We start from the raw sequence: 15,213 nt of genomic DNA on the forward strand, positions 1-15,213 counted from the left end.
ACCTGAGCTGAAGTCGGTTGCTTACCCGACTGAGCCGCCCAGGCACCCCATGAAGCCTGTTCTTAGAATGAAATGAAATCCCCCTGCTTCCTTGTATTTACTGAAGGCGGCCAGAACAAATTCAACATTACACATGTGGCTTGCATTTGGGGCTCCAATTAGATTTCTGTTGGACCACTTTGCTCTGGAGACAAGGGTCCCATCCACTGGGGGATCAGGAAGGTAAGAGAAGGGAAAAGCAGGGAAAATAGGAAGGGCTTCAGGGGGGTTGGTAGGGAAGTGAGTAAGCAGTTTGGTCCCCCCCCCCGTTGCCATGGTAACATTGCTATAAACTCTCTTCCTACATAAAAGAGAAAGAAAAAAGAACAAAAAAAGCCCAAGGTGTTTGGATGCCTCGTTTTATTTAACAAATGCTTATATAATGCTAAGTTCTCAATAAATGATTTCCACGGCGGTGACCTTCTAGGGAACACCCACTCTGGGTCAGCATCTGTTCCAAAGGGTTTTCATGGATCGTCCACTTTAACCCCCATCAGAGTCCTAGGAGGTAGGGTTCATGGTTATTGCCGTATAACAGAGGAGCGGAACCCAGGCCTGGGGGCAGTTCAGAAACCTTCCCGGGATTGGGGGAGGCGGGGGGACTGGAGAAGGAGAACCAGGATAGACATGGGACGGCTGGACCACAGAGCCTGATTTACATAGAGTGGGCAGATAAACGACGTGAAAGAAACGTGTTTAGAGTACCTGTGATATTCACACCCGTGAATGGCCCCCGGCCAGGGGCAAATGCTTTCTCTGGGAACCGGAATTCAGGTCTGATCTCACTGAAGATCATACACATACAAAATGATATAGATATATATACACACACACGACTGATTGTAGGTGCCATTTCCGACCCAGGAATACGAGCAAGAATGAAGCGTGGTCTCCGGGAATGAGGTCTGTATACCCTCATGATATATACATCTCACATGTGAAGCCCGCGGACCCTTACTGATGCCTGGGTGACACCCGTCATGCTGAACAAGGCTCCTTCCCCGAGAATGAGTCCTGGTACCACTGTGTGAGGCCAAGGCCTCCTAGACTTCGGCGTCACATCCTGACTTCCACCTGTACACAGGGGACGGGATTACATCCGGCTGAAACCTGGACTGTCCCGAAGGGGACCATGGAGGTCCGGTCCTGACGTCTCGCTGTCCCCTGTGGATTTGGCCTTTTTGGGCTCATCAGTGCAGGTGGGACCGCCCGTCTCCACGTCCTTTCCTCCTGTCCTTTGGAGCAGCACTTGGGACCCCAGCCACGCTGACTCCCGCTCCAGCCCGCAGCGTTACCACGGAGACCCGGCCCAGCTGGGGGAGGGGCGCGCCCATCCGCGCAGGCGGAGGACCTAGAAGTCAGGTCGCCTCGCCACTGCTCGGATTGGATTGGAGAGCAGGTGAGCGCCCAGACTCGGCCGGGCCCGTTCCCCTCCCCTCGCCGCTAAGGTGGCCACGGCGCCGCCCTCCGGGGCACCTGAGCAGGAGCCGCGTCACTCAGGCCGCTGTCAGGGAAAAAGGGCATCGCAGCGGGCTGGCGGCATCCCTGAACGTGACACGTAGCCCCTCCCCCCCCGCCCCCCCCCCCCCCCCCCCCCGCGGATCCTCCAACAGCCCAGGAGAGGGGGCGTCAGAAAGGCCGCCGCATCAGCCGGCTAGAGGCAGAGGGAGCCCCGAGACCCCTAGCTCTCAGCCTTGCCACATTCGCTGGAACCTGCACCCCAAGGCCTGCAGCGCTGTTCCAGGGCCGGATTTGCACAGGGCGCCCCAGCCCGAGTCCGCTGCGATCTGCGCCCTGGGGCAGGAGGCACCATGGCCACCAGGCTTTGCGCCACTGGGGCAGGGGGCTGCGCGCGGACACGCACGGGGCCCTACTGGTCACCGGCATCCCAGAGGGCCTGGAGGAGGCGGCCGTCGAAGCCGTCTTGCAGCCGGCCTTCCTGCCCTCCCCCCCAGCACGTGCAGGCTGTGCAACACTAGGGCCGCGAGGGACCAGAAGGCCGAGGCCGCCCGGTGGAGTTGGCCGAGGCCATAAATCACGCCTCCGTGCCCAGACAGATCCCGGGCAAGGGCGGCGTCCGGAGGGTCCCGTGTCACGACCGCGCGGAGGACACAAGGGTCTTGAGGCAGATAAAAGGCCTGCTGCTGGATGAGGGGCCCTCGGAGGCGGGCCGCAGGCGCTGGAGGCCCCGGGGGCACGCCCCCTCTCCCGCTTCGCTTCGCTTGGGAGACCCAGGCCCAGGGCTCAGGGCCCGCCCCCAGGCAGGCCGGCTCCCCCCAGGGAAGGGCCGCCGGCCTCGCAGAAACACAGCCAGAGGCAACAGGTGGGCCCAGCAGGGCCAGGAGAGAGAGCCAGGCGGGAGTCGGACGACTCTCTGGGGCTGGTGATCCAGGACTCCACGCCCGCTCCAGGAGGCCGCCAAGGAGCTCAGGAAGAAGGAGTGGACCCTGCAGAGCGACGCGGGCGGAGGAGCGGGTCCCCGCGAGTTCTTGGCCCTGGTGACGGGACGGACAAAGCCAAGCAGGAGCGGGCGGAGGCAGAGCCCCGGGGGGGCGAGGCCCTCAGCCTCCACAGCGAGAAGCCTGGCGCCCAGCGGGGCGCGGCCCGGCTTTAGTGGCCCTGCTGGCGGTGAGAGACACGTGGCAGCAGGAGCCCAGGGACAGCGACGCGGGGAGCCAGGAGACGAGAGGGCGGACAGTCCCGAGTTTGTGGCCATGGCGGCCTGTGCGGACCCGTGGGCCCCGTGGGCCCGTGGCGGGGAGGGGAGATGCTGAAAGTCGCTTGGGTGATGGAGTCACTGGGCTGCAGCGACAAGCGAGGCCAGACAGAGGCCCTCCCCGCGGTCTTGCCCGTCCCGCGCCGGGACACTCGCGGAGCCCGCGAGAAGGTGGACGAGGCGGGCCGCCGGGTGGACGCCGTGGTCCTGCGGAAGGCCGCGGGCCGCGGGAGCCGCCGGGAGCGCATTTCCAGCCTGGCCGAGCCCGAGCCCCCCTCCACGGGCGCGGGGACCCGGCGGGGCTGACGAGCGACGCCAAGGAAGGCGCCTGGGAAGGCGGGAGGTGCGGGCGCGCGGGAGGCGAGCGGGGCGCGGGCTCGGAGGCGGCGCCGGAGGCCGCGGGGAGCGGGGAGTCGGGGCCCGAGGCCGGGGCGTCCAGGAGGCCGCGGGCCAAGCGGGCGCCGCCCCGTCGGGCTCGGGCAGGAGCCGGGGTGGGGGCAGGGGAGGCGGAGGCGGAGGCCGCGGCAGGGTGGGGGTGGGGTGGGGCTGGCGTCGCTCCCGAGGGGAAGGCGGTGAACCGGGAAAAGAAGGGGCGCCGGGGCCCTTGCGGAGGCCGGCGAGGCCAGGGGTCAGCTGCTCACCCTCCCCCACCCCCGTCTCCAAGTCGGCCGGTAGTGAGAAGGGTCGTGGCGGCCAGAGGTTGCCCCCCAGTGCCGCTAGGGGAACCCGGAGACGCGCGGCCTCACCCCCCCATCCCTGCAACGCCCTCCCGCGACGCCCTGCGACAGAGGCGGGCTCCTGGCTTCACCCTGGGACCCGCGCTCTGCTGAGCCACCCGCCGCCGGCCTCCCGGGTCCCTCTCTGTCCCTCCTTTGCAGGTGGCGGGACGATCCCCAGGGAAGAAGGGGAGAGATTCGGCCCCTCCGGAAGGCAGCAGCCCCAGGTGATGGGCCGGTGTCTCGGGCCACCCAGGTGGCACCCGGTTAGCATGGGGGGGGTTGACAGTGGGGGGACATGGGGCAGTGGGGAGGCCAGCCATGCCAGAGAGTTCCTTCTGGCTCTCCGTGAGGCCCTCATGGTTCTGGAGACCTGCTTCTGGCCAGCATCTGTGGGCCACTGTCCCCCCACTCCAGCCAGTGTCACGGGGCCTGGGAACTGGGATGGAGCCCCCGCCACCCAGCTGGGCAGGGTTGACACCCACTCTCCCCAAGTGTAGCCGAGGCCTGAAGGCTGATCCTCCCTGCTTGGGGGAGGAGATGATTCCAGAGAGAGGAATGTGAGGGACACAGGGGGCAGCCCCTAGGGGAGGGGAGAGGTCCCATGGGAGAAGAGAAGAGAGGAGAGGTGGGAAGGGTGGGGGCAGGGGAGGAGGAGGAGGAAGAAAGGGAAAGAGCACCAGCCCTGCCCCCCTCAGCCACAGCTGAGGCAAGGGACCCAGCTCCTCAAGGCCAAGGCCAGCCACCTGCCACCGTCCCAGGCTGAATCTGCCACTCAGGCCGCCCAGGGATTCCCAGACATCTCAATTATTGGCCAAAATTTGCACCTCTGGGTAGATCACATAAAATCCAGATTTCTGGCTTCTGTCCGTGGCAGTGAGGGCAGCGCACCTCCAACAGGCCTGGGGTCCCCTCACCCCCCATCCCCGTTGTCCCTACAGCTGTCCCCTTCCTCGGGTCCCGTGGGCTGACCGACCCCTAGGCGCTGGCTTTGCAGCCCCGGCTTAAGAAGATGAAGGGTCCCCGTTTCTCTCTCTGAGTGAATTAAACACGGGAAGGACCCTGAGGGGGCGCCTGAGGGGGCAGGGCCAGTCCAGCCAGTGCAGGAGCCGCCCAGGGTCTTGTGTTGAGAGGACGGAATGTCCCCAGGAGGGAGCTGCAGCCCAGCCCTGATCCCCCAGGCTCTTGGCTCTGCGCTGTCCAGTCAGCACCTGCTGTCCCCGCGTAGCTGCTTCGGTGCCCGGCGCTGTCTGGGTGGGGAAGTGGACCCTGGTTCTGGGCTGGCTGCTGTTTCTCGTCCCTTCATCCTGGGGCTGCGTGTGTGCCTGGGCCAGAGTTCCCGTCCCCAGGCGGTGACGGGCCCATCGTGCCAGGAGGGCCCTCCCTCCACGTCTCCAGGATGGCACAGGGGCCTGGGGGTGTCCCCATGGCCGGACTGCACTGTCCTACCCCCACCTCGGGACACCAGAATGCTTCAGTTGCACGGGAAGGAGTCTCCCTCAGGGCTGCAGGGACCTCCAAGGGACAGTGACTGAGATCACCTGGCAGCAGTCAGGATGCCCTGGGGCTGGGGAGGAAGCCTGTCCTCCCAGGGGGCGATGGCCCTGGTCTGAGTGGCCTCTGCAGCCGCCTGGGGGCGGGGCAGGAGGGCGGAGCATCTCTGGGCTCCTCTCCTGGAGCCCCTGTCCCCTGGGGCCCCTCAGGAAAGAGAATGGAGCCTTCTGGTCTGGCCTCAATGTGCTCTGGACGATGGGGGAGGGGAGTGTCTGAGGTTGGGCCACCACCCTGGGACTGCCCTGTCACTGCTTTGCCCCCAGTGTCCTTCCATGGCCGTACCCCCACCCAGGCCCCTGGCCTAACTGCAGCCGTATAAATCCTGCCATGCTTCGACTTTTCTCTGCCCCCACTCCTGGCCTCCTTCTCCACCTCCCACCTCAGGGTGCATGCTTCACCCTGCTCTGTGGCCTGTTGCTGTCTATGCCCAGCACCCAACTCCCACACTTCAGCTCAAGGCCTGTCCCCTGGCCCTTGTGCCATCGATCTGCCATGGACCCAGACTGAGGGGAACTATCTCCACTCCTCCCTGGGGGTCCTGCCTCCCTTCGGAGTCCTCATCCATACATGGCTACGGGCCACAGAGGGGCCCTTTTAGATCAGTCTGATGTGTGATTCGGTGTCTCCCTTCCCCAAACCCTTTAGAGTTTTTTTGTCCCCACAGATTAACATTTGGGGTCTATTCCTGCCTCAGGGCCTTTGCACCTGCTGCCCACCCCCACCCCCACCCCTTCCACAGCCTGGAATGCTTCTCCCCAGGATGTTTGCACGGCTCCATCCTTCACTTCATTCCAGCCTTTGTCCAACTGTCCCAGTCCCAGGGAGGGCTTCCCCGACCACCCCGCGAAAAATGTAACCCTCCCCTCACATGCCCCCTTTTTCAGAGCTCTGACAGCCACCTGCCACACCCACGCGTTTCCAGATGACCCACTGACTGTATCTGTCGGGGGGGGGGGTCGTGGAGGGAATGGGTGACGCGGCCATCGCGGGCCAAAGTGCAGAAGGACAGGGGAGGTGGCCCAGGGGCCCCCGGGGGAGGTACCGCCGCAGCCCGGAGCCCAGGTCGCCGCGCTGAAGGGTTCCACCAAGCAGCAGACTTCCCCGAGGAGAGACCCGGGAGCCCCGGGCCCGCGTCCCTGCCGCCCACGCCGCAGCGCGAGCGGCTCCCGGACACCGTCCCCCGCCCCCCGCCTTCCCGCTGTCCCCCGCGCCCGAGGGCCCGCGGCCCCGAGGACACCGAGGACACCTCTCGGTGGCGGCCGGGAGGAGGCGGGAGGGACGGGGCGGGCCGCGCGGGACCCGGAGCCAGGCCCGGTGCTCGGCGCTGGCGCGGCGGCAGGACGCACGCCAAGTGCAGACCCTTGCGGAGCGTTGTGGGCCCGGGGACGGACAAAAGACGCTGCCGGAGAAGTGCACGCGGATGCACGACACCGGGAGGCCGCGGGGCGAGCATGCGCGGCGCAGGGTTTGCGATCGGCGCCTAGTTCGGGGGCCGGGGGGCCAGGCAGCCCTCGCTGACAAGGCGACCTTTGAGCGAAGAGCCGAAGAGGTGAGGGCTGGGGCGGGCGGGCGCCCGAGGGAGGCTCCCTCGGGAGGCGCGAGCCCAGGGGGCGCTCACGTGGGATCACGGACCCCACCGGGGCCGGCCTCCCGCGCTGTTTGTGTCCCCGCGGGGTCACTTGGTGGGGGACAGATTCGGGCCGTCGTGTGCGTCCTTATTGGATTCTGCGCACAGACTAGGCGCGGGGGAATTGGAGGAAGGCAGGTTTTCACTGCCATTTCCCAGACGAGGAAAGTGAGCTCGAAGCCGGATTCGTCCTCCTCCGGGGCTCCCTCGCGGAACCGCGGAACCGTTCCAGCCCACGTGGCCGCGGTGTCCCTTTATCCCGTCCCCGACCCCACCTCGGCCCGCACGCTCGGGCCGGACCCGTCCGCCCCGTCGGCCAGCTCGGGTCCCGGCACTGCTGGGAATGGGGTGGGCTCCCACATCTTCCGGAGGGGAGGTCGAGGGCTCCAGGGCCGGCCGGCGCCGCCCCCTGCCCACGTCCCACCGCTCGCGAGAGGGGAGAGCGCCCGCACGACCTGCGGCTCCCGCGCCTCCCGCCAGGGGGCGCCCCAGGACCGCTGGTTAAAGGCGCGCGGCGCGGGCTCCCCCGGAGGGCGCCGGAGGCTGCAGCCACTGGCCCAGGACCTTAAAGGGCCAAAGCTCCACGTGGCCTTTGAACGTCAGGCAGCGGCCCGTCAAGGGAGGTCCCGAGATCAGCAGCGTCAGCCTCCGCTGGAGCTGGAGATGCATATCCTTGAGCCCACCCCAGACGGAAGGAATGACTTGGGGTTGGGATCCTGCAGTCTGTGTCTTAGAAGGCCTTCCAGATGATTCTGATGCACGCCCAGCTTGAGACGGGTCTGCTGTGGGGTCTGATTATCTCCCGGAGCCCTGGGGGGATCCGTTCGCAGTCCCGGGTGCACAGTGGAATCATCTGGAAGCCTTAGGGCTCTGGATGCCCCAGCCACACCTGCGCCAGTTCGGTGAGCGTCTCTGAGCGTGCGGGCTGGGCGGGGGGTGTTTGAAAGCTCCCGGGTCATTCCACACCAGCCAGGATGGGGAAAGCACCGTCCCCGGGGCCCCAATCAGGGCTGAGATGTCTCGTGAGGAACTGACCGCCTCTGATGTATAACAGGAATAGGACAGATGATGTCCGTTGGGGGCGGATTTGAATTCCAACACATTATATCTCCTTCAGTCCTTCACCAGCCCTGGGAGGAAAGCTTCGTATCTATAAAGATCCCCCTTTCAGATGAGTAAGTAGGGGCACAAAGAGGTTAAGTAACCAGCCAAGTTTGCACAGTTTGTAAGGGTTGGTGCTAGGGGTGACCCAGGCTCCAAATCCCTCCTTACTCTGTCCCCCCAAGACAGGTTTCTCCTGTCATATCACACCACCGTGTTGCAGGGTGGAGGTGTTCCATTATTTTTCCCTTTGGGGACGTCTAGGGGTGGCTGGGCACATCCAGACAAAGCCTGGTCTGGAGACGACATTCTAGTTTTCTGGGGCTTCTCTCCAGGACAATCCTGGTATGTGTGAAACCACAGCCCTGGAGGCATCAGGTGGGTTGCATTTGGGGACTGGGCCCTTCAAGCCGTAAATGAAATCCCCTTGGATTATAAATAGTATTGGGGCACCTGGGTGGCTCCGAGGGTCAAGCGTGGGAATCTTGATTCCGGCTCAGGTCGTGATCTCACGGTTTGTGAGTTTGAGCCTCGTGTTGGGCTTAGCCCTGACGTCGTGGAGCCTGCTTGGGATTCTCTGCCTCCCTCCCTCTGCCCCTCCCCTTTGTGCGTGCTCTCTCTCTCAAAATAAACAAGCTTAAAAAAAAATAGTATAAAAACCCTGGTAGAATTTCAGGTAACCCCAGGGACCTCTGCTTTCCGGGCCTTGATGTATGCTCGTGCCTGTAACGCTGGGGTGTGAGCGACAAACCGAGAATCGGCGGGTGTTTGGCTTTGCCCCAGACCCCTGAGCCTCTCCTGGTGTCTCTGGCAATCTCTGCTCCCACCTTCTGTCACCTCCCGGCAACCCAAGCCGGCTAGGCCCCCCCGTGGTCACATGGCTGCTGTTCTCCCAGACGGGCAGCAGTCACAGACCCCAGGCCACCACCACCTGGATGCCGGAAGGCTGGGCACTCCAGGAATGGCTGGGTCCAGCCTGGTTATTCCCTCGCCCGCAGCCAAGTCCATCCCTCCCGGTGGGGTCCACACCCTGTCTTTCTTCCAAACCCCACAGGTGCAAAGGGCCTCTTAGCAGCGACTACTTCCGGGGAGGGAGCAGGTGACAGCATGTCATTCTTTAGTTCCAAAACAAAACTGAGAAGCTCAGGCCAGGAGTGCAGGCACAGGACAGGGCTGGCCTTCAGGCCTCCCTGCTCCACGACCTCCCTTTCCTCCGGCCTTCAGCTAGGCTGGGGTGTGGCCGTTTGCTGGTTTTCCCTGGTGGAGCTGGGGTTGGGGGACACAGAGAGATGCCCGCCAGTGCCCACGGGGCCTTAGCAACCCAATCTCTCCCTGATTATAAGCGCCAGTCACAGCCCACTACATGCTACGCCGCAATCCTGCTTTTTGGACTGTTTCTATTGCAAAGAGTTTTTTTAACGTTTATTCATTTTTGAGAGACAGAGCGCGAGCGGGGGAGGGGTGGAGAGCGAGGGAGACACAGAATCCGAAGCAGGCTCCGGGCTCCGAGCTGTCAGCACAGAGCCCGACGTGAGGTTCAAACCCGCGAACCATAGTGATCATGACCGGAGCTGAAGTCAAGGACGCTCGACGGACTGAGCCACCCAGGCGCCCTGCAAAGCGTTTCCAATGTGGCCTGTGGCCAGTCTGCCCCTGGGGATGTTGGTGGGGCTTAATGGAAACAGATTCCTGGGCCGCACAGCCACCTTCAGCGAATCCGCAGCTCTGGTGTGAAGGGACCCGGAATCTGAATTGTGGACAGGGTCCCCTTCTTCTCTACCTTGTAACCAGGGTCAGGTGAAATGTGTAAATTGCAGGCCCTGGGCCCGAACCCAGGGGGCACAGCCGGGGGCGGGGGATGGGGGGGGCGGGGAAGGGAGGGAATGGCCCGCAAAGTGACATAAACACAGGTCACCATCTTAGAGGGTGGGACTGGAGGGGACACAAGGGAGTGACAAGATCACCCTGGCGCATTCCTCAGTGGCCAGGCCCAAAGCCAGGAAAAGATCGCTTTGTAAACATTTTTATTTGCATGTTGGCTTGCGCCCATTTTTTAAGTTCAAGGAGGCCGTCAATGCTAAGTGCGCAGGCAGAAAGGAGAGGGGGAAAGGGGAGGGGAGGGAATTTCTCCCCAGCCTTCCCCCCCTCCCTTTTTTTTTTCAAGCCAAGCACCTAAAGCTGCATATGAGCAAGTTCAGATCATAGGTGATGCAACTCTTCCCCATGGGTCTCTTTCTTTACATTTTTTGGGTGTCCAGAAAGAGTCTGTATTTAAAAACGCTCAATGCATGAACGAATTTTAGCAAGAAAGAGGGATGTGGGGTAGAGGGGGGAGGTCCATGGCCTGGCCCTTGCTTCACCTCCATTTTCTTTCTTTTTTTTAAATTTTTTTTATTTTTTTAACGTTTATTTATTATTGAGAGACAGAGCGCAAGCAGGGGAGGGGCAGAGAGAGAGGGAGACACAGAATCCGAAGCAGGCTCCGAGCTGTCAGCACAGAGCCCGACGCGGGGCTCGAACTCACAAACCGCGAGATCATGACCTGAGCCGAAGTCGGATGCCCCACCGACTGAGCCACCCAGGCGCCCCAACCTCCATTTTCAAGTACGGAGGCAGGAAGAGCGTCTCCATCCAAGTGCGGGAGAGGAGGACCGTGCCTTGCGTGGCCGAGAGCGTGGCCGGTGGCGGTGTGGTCTGGGGCACCCTGCCCTCACCTCACAGCTGGTCTTCTCGTTCTCCCTGCTCCGCTTCTGCTCTGGCCTCTGCCCTCAACACCCTAAGGCTCCTGGCCTCGCCTGCCCTGGGGACTCTCTCCGGCAGGGTTGGCAACCGAGGAGTGTGCCAGAAGGCTCTCCGCCGCTTGCGAAACCATGAGAAACGTCCAGGAGTCTGGAACCTCACTGTCTTGACCTGTTTCCGGGCCCTAGCTCCCTGGGTTGCCCCTGTGGCCACCCGGGCAGCTGAGGCTTCAGCTTCCTGGACAACTGGGGCCTCTGCCCTCTGATTATCTGCAGCCCCTTCCCTCCGATTATTTGCAACCTCTGCCCTCTGGACAGCTATGGCTTCTGCCCCGGGATTATCCTCAGCCTCTGCCCCCTGGACGGGTATGGCTTCTGCCCTCTGATTAGCTATAGCCTCCACCCTCTGATTACCTGCAGCCTCCGCCCTCTGATTACCTGCAGCCTCTGCCCCCTGATCGTCTGCAGCCTCTGCCCCCTGATCGTCTGCAGCCTCTGCCCTCTGATCGTCTGCAGCCTCTGCCCTCTGATCGTCTGCAGCCTCTGCCCTCTGATCGTCTGCAGCCTCTGCCACCTGAACTGTGCATGCTGCTGCCTCCTCCCTCCTATGACGGCGGAAAGAGGCCCAGTTGATTCTGGGCCTCCATCGTCTTGGGGCAGTCTCGGGCGCCTGGCCGCCTCCTGCGTTGCCCACATTATCCCCCAGGCTGGCGCTGCCTGGCGCCCATGCCCCGTCCCTCTCCACCCTGGGAGAGGCCTGCCGGGCCTCGCCCACCTCGGGGCTGGACCTCGGCGCCCAGCCCTTCACCCTCCGCTTCAGCTTCCCCCAGGACACCTGGCTGACGTACTCTCGCCACCTGTCCGCCTTGGACAGCTGCGGCCTGGGGTTGTCCTCAAACATGGGCACCGGCAGGTTCACGCGGCGGCGGGCAGGTGGCGCGCTGGGCTTCTTCTCCCCTCGCTGCAGGAAGGCTTCCACCAGTTCCTCGTCATCCCCGCTTTCCAGGTCGCTCCCCAGAAATTTGCTGCCCAGGTAACTGACAGGCATCTTGCGCACCCTCCTGCCGCGCCCCGGGCCGTTGTGACCCTTGTCGCCCTTGCGTCTGGAGGTCTCGAAGTCACTGAACTCGCTGTCGCTGGCGTTGCTGCTGTCATAGGTGCCCACGACCAGCCGCGGGGGAGGGGTCACCATTTGCGGGACTCTCCTCCTCACTCGGGGCTCCTTGGGCTTTTTGGGGGGCTGGGGCGGGTGTGGGGTGCTCTTCTCGATGATGCGGGCCACGTCCTCCAGCGTGCGGCCTTCTTCCTCCAGAAACTGGGTCAGCCGCTCCCGAAATTCGGCCTCCTTGGTGGCCGGCTTGGAGATGACCCTCCACACGCCCCCGGCCAGCCTGACCTCCCGGGGGATGAGCAAATAGTCGACGTCCTCCCCGATCTGCAGCATCCCCACCGTGGAGTCCTCCTCCCTGCGGAACACCTTGCCAATCTTCTTAAAGGTCCCCACGGGTTTCAAGGCTTCCACGAGGACATCCAGGTCCACGTCTTTGCAGACATCTGGGACGCTCCACAGGATCAGGCAGTCGGGGGATGGGAGGAAGCCCCAGGGGAACCAGCCCCCCACGTGGCTTTTCTCGAGGGTCTTTAAGATCTCCAGGGTGAAAGCTGGGGTGGGGGCAAAGACCCCAAACTACAAGTAGGCCTGGGTCTTGGGGGTGGGGGGTCCTAGCCGAACTGCCCGGAGGGTCTCACCTCTCCAGCCAAGGAGGAGCCAGCCCCTCCTAACTTCTCTGCCCGCAACCGAGTCCAGTCTTGGTCAAGTCCGGCTCCCCACCAAGGACTGGCGGGAATCAACCCCGGGGATGCTTACGTGGGCCGGGGGTGAGATGGGTCCTGAGGCTCGAAGCCCACCGGCCAGCTGCGAACGCGGTGTCCGGGCTCCGAGTTGGGGCGCACGGGCTGCCCCGTGGCTCTTCCTGCCTCGGGGACTCGCCTGCAGCTTGGGAGAGGACTTCGCAGACAAAGACGACTCAGCCGTGGCTGTTCAATATGGCCGAGGCGCTCGGAGGCCGCAGCCCAGCCCCCCGGGAGGGTCTCCCGCCCCCAGGCAGGCGGCCACCCCCGTCCAGGCTGACCTTGACGCGCCTACAGCCTCCCAGCCCGTGCGCTCGGCACCGAGGAGCGCGCGCGCGGGCAGGAAGTTCCTCCTCGCTCTCTCCCCGAGGGTGAGGCCCACCTTCCCCCTTCTCATCTTACACTCCCCGACTCGGGAAGACTGACAGGGGGGCTGTCCACTCCCTTCGGGGCGCCCTCGCTCCCCTCCCGCACAGGGGTGTGGCCGCGCTGCGGGCCTCGCTGGGGCCGTCGCTTCCCAGCCCATCGCCCGCCGAGGCCCACGTCAGCACCTTTCCCCAGAAAGGCGGCAGTTCCCCAACCTGCCATTCTAAACGTGCGGGTTCCAGCCAAGCCCTGGAAGGTGGGTGCGCTAACGGGGCAGTCCTTTTGAAGGCCACTGGCGGTGTCCGTTACCCTTTCGCACCATGGGACTTTGGGTACCTGCCATGCGTCTTGGCGGAGGAATTGGTACCAGGGCCTTCTTGTGCCAGCCTCCAGCGTGGGACTCCGCACACAGTAGGGGCTCAGTAAAGATGTTCGCGTGAATGAATGGACTTCAGTGTTCATCAGGAGGGACTGGCCCGGTTGACCGGTTCTCCCAGTGAAATACTATGCAGCCACGTAAAAAGAAGTAACTAGTGGAAAGAAGGATGGTCAGGTTTCGTATGTCCTAGGTACGGTTGTAGGTGTTTTCTACGAATCAACTCATGACATCCTCGCTGTAACACTATGATGTAGGTAGAGTGGTGATGACTCTGATTTTATAGCTGAGAATGTAAAATCCCTGCCTCAAGGTCCCACTACCGGAAACGATGGGACCTGGCTTTGAATCTGAAACAGTATGATGTGTGTGTGTGTGTGTGTGGGGGGGGGGCAAAGGACCTAGGTGTGTGCATGTACTCCTCACAGGGACAAACACTGACAGGGGCTCCTGGGTGGCCCAGTCGGTTGGGCGTCCAACTTTGGCTCAGGTCATGATCTCACAGTTGGTGAGTTCAAGCCCTGCGTCGGGCTCTGTGCTGGCCGTGTGCAGAGCCGGGAGCCTGCTTCCAGTTCGGTGTCTCCCTCTCTCTCTGCCCCTCCCCTGCCCCTGCTCACTCTGTCTCTCTCTCTCTCTCTCAAAAATAAACATTAAAAAAAAAACAACACTACCAACAGTGACTGTTTCTGGGGAGGGAGACTGGGGATCCCCAGAGGTGGCAGAAACCTGCATTTTTTACTCTTTATCTTCTTGCTTGAATTATTGCTTGGATTTTTAGCTGTCAGAAATGTTCCAAAAAAATGTTCACTAAGTTAAATTAACTCAAAGGTCCTCAGACTCAGACGGACATAGTAGGTCGGGATCCCTGGAATGTGGGGCCCAGGATGTGCCCCACACAGGGGGCCCCACTCAGAGAACTCTGAGGCAGGTAGCCGAGCACGAGTACGCATCACGGTGGCATTGGTAATAGTAACATTTAACTTGCGTGGAGAGTTTCCTTGGAAGCAGGCACCCTGCTGAATGGGCCCAGAATGAATTCTCAGAGCTACAAGGTCACTGGACCCTTGCAAACAGCTCCTTGCTTCCCTCTCACCGCCTGCAATCCTTCCCAACCCGGCAGCTGGAGGGATCTTTTAACAACTTAAGTCAGCGCCGTCTCTATTCTTTCAAAAATCCTCCAGTTTACTCAGTAAAATCGAAGTCCTCACCACCGTCCACAAAGCCCTAGCACACCTCCTCCTCTTTCCTTCTCTCCTCCTCGCCGACTCCATCACCTCCAGACACACCTGCCTCTTCGCTGTTCATCAGAGACACCAGCCTCAGGGCCTTTGCACTTGCTGCTCCCAATGCCCAGAATGTCATGGGCCCACCTTCTCTTGGCAATTTCCTTCTGCTCAAGGTCATTCTACACTCCCTACACCTGCCAAATATAGGGTGGCCTCTACCCTCTCCAAGGTCCTTCATCTCAGGAATCCTTAACCCTTTCTTTGAAAAGAAATGTTTTTTAATGTTTATTTCTGAGACAGAGCATGAGCAGGAGAGGGGCAGAGAGAGAGGGAGGCACAGAACCCAAAGCAGGCTCCAGGCTCTGAGCTATCAGCACAGGGCCCGACTCAGGGCTCGAACTCACAGACCGCGAGATCATGACCTGAGCTGGTCAGTAGCTCAGCCGACTGAGACACCCAGGCGCCCAACCCTTCCTAAGTGCTATGGGTCGCATTTCAAGATAAAGTTTTTCAGTGCATAGAATTGCGTCCACTGGGACTCCTGGGTGACTCAGTTGGTTAAGGTTCCACTTCCGCTCAGGTCATGATCTTGCGGTTGGTGACACTGAGCCCCGCATCCGGCTCCGTCCTGACAGCTCAGAGCCTGGAGCCTGCTTCGGATTCTGTGTCTCCCTCTCTCTCTACCCCTCCCGCTCTCGCATTCTGTCTCGCTCCCCAAAATAAATAAACACTAAAAAAAAAAAAAAGGAATTACATTCACTGGATTACAAAGGAAACCAATTATAATGAAATATACAATCTGTTTAAAAAGAAAAATTTCAGCAATAGTTAAAAAAAAACCTGTGAAATAATGACATAAATACAAAGTGTAAAAATGAACACATGTAATTAAAAAAATTTTTT

The 15,213-nt window shown here is 61.7% G+C and overlaps 2 protein-coding genes and 1 pseudogene across 3 annotated transcripts in view; 1 reads left to right on the top strand and 2 right to left on the bottom strand.

Annotated features, from left to right (window-relative positions):
- The window catches only part of PNMA8C (PNMA family member 8C), a 29,181-nt gene that overhangs the window by 2,131 nt on the left and 11,837 nt on the right, over nucleotides 1-15,213 (bottom strand). The window contains exon 2 of one of the 2 annotated variants that reach the window (XM_058706109.1): nucleotides 13,006-13,238. The exons of the other annotated variant lie outside the window; for it this stretch is intronic. The gene's annotated coding sequence lies outside the window, so the exon portion shown is untranslated. Of the gene's footprint in view, nucleotides 1-13,005; nucleotides 13,239-15,213 lie in introns of those variants that run through there. 2 annotated transcript variants of the gene reach the window in all.
- LOC131500157 (paraneoplastic antigen-like protein 8B) lies at nucleotides 1,020-3,188 on the top strand (annotated as a pseudogene).
- Nucleotides 9,761-12,639, bottom strand: CCDC8 (coiled-coil domain containing 8). Its single transcript, XM_058706107.1, has one exon. It carries the CDS (start codon nucleotides 11,933-11,935, stop codon nucleotides 10,469-10,471), a length of 1,467 nt encoding a protein of 488 aa, XP_058562090.1. The 5' UTR covers nucleotides 11,936-12,639; the 3' UTR covers nucleotides 9,761-10,468.

The sequence above is a fragment of the Neofelis nebulosa genome, chromosome 17 (assembly GCF_028018385.1).
Source record: "Neofelis nebulosa isolate mNeoNeb1 chromosome 17, mNeoNeb1.pri, whole genome shotgun sequence".
NCBI classification, from domain to species: domain Eukaryota; kingdom Metazoa; phylum Chordata; class Mammalia; order Carnivora; family Felidae; genus Neofelis; species Neofelis nebulosa.

Bases quoted from the DNA above. Each gene is read 5' to 3' on its own strand.
- CCDC8 (XM_058706107.1), bottom strand. From the start codon at position 11,935: ATGCTGCAGATCGGGGAGGACGTCGACTATTTGCTCATCCCCCGGGAG.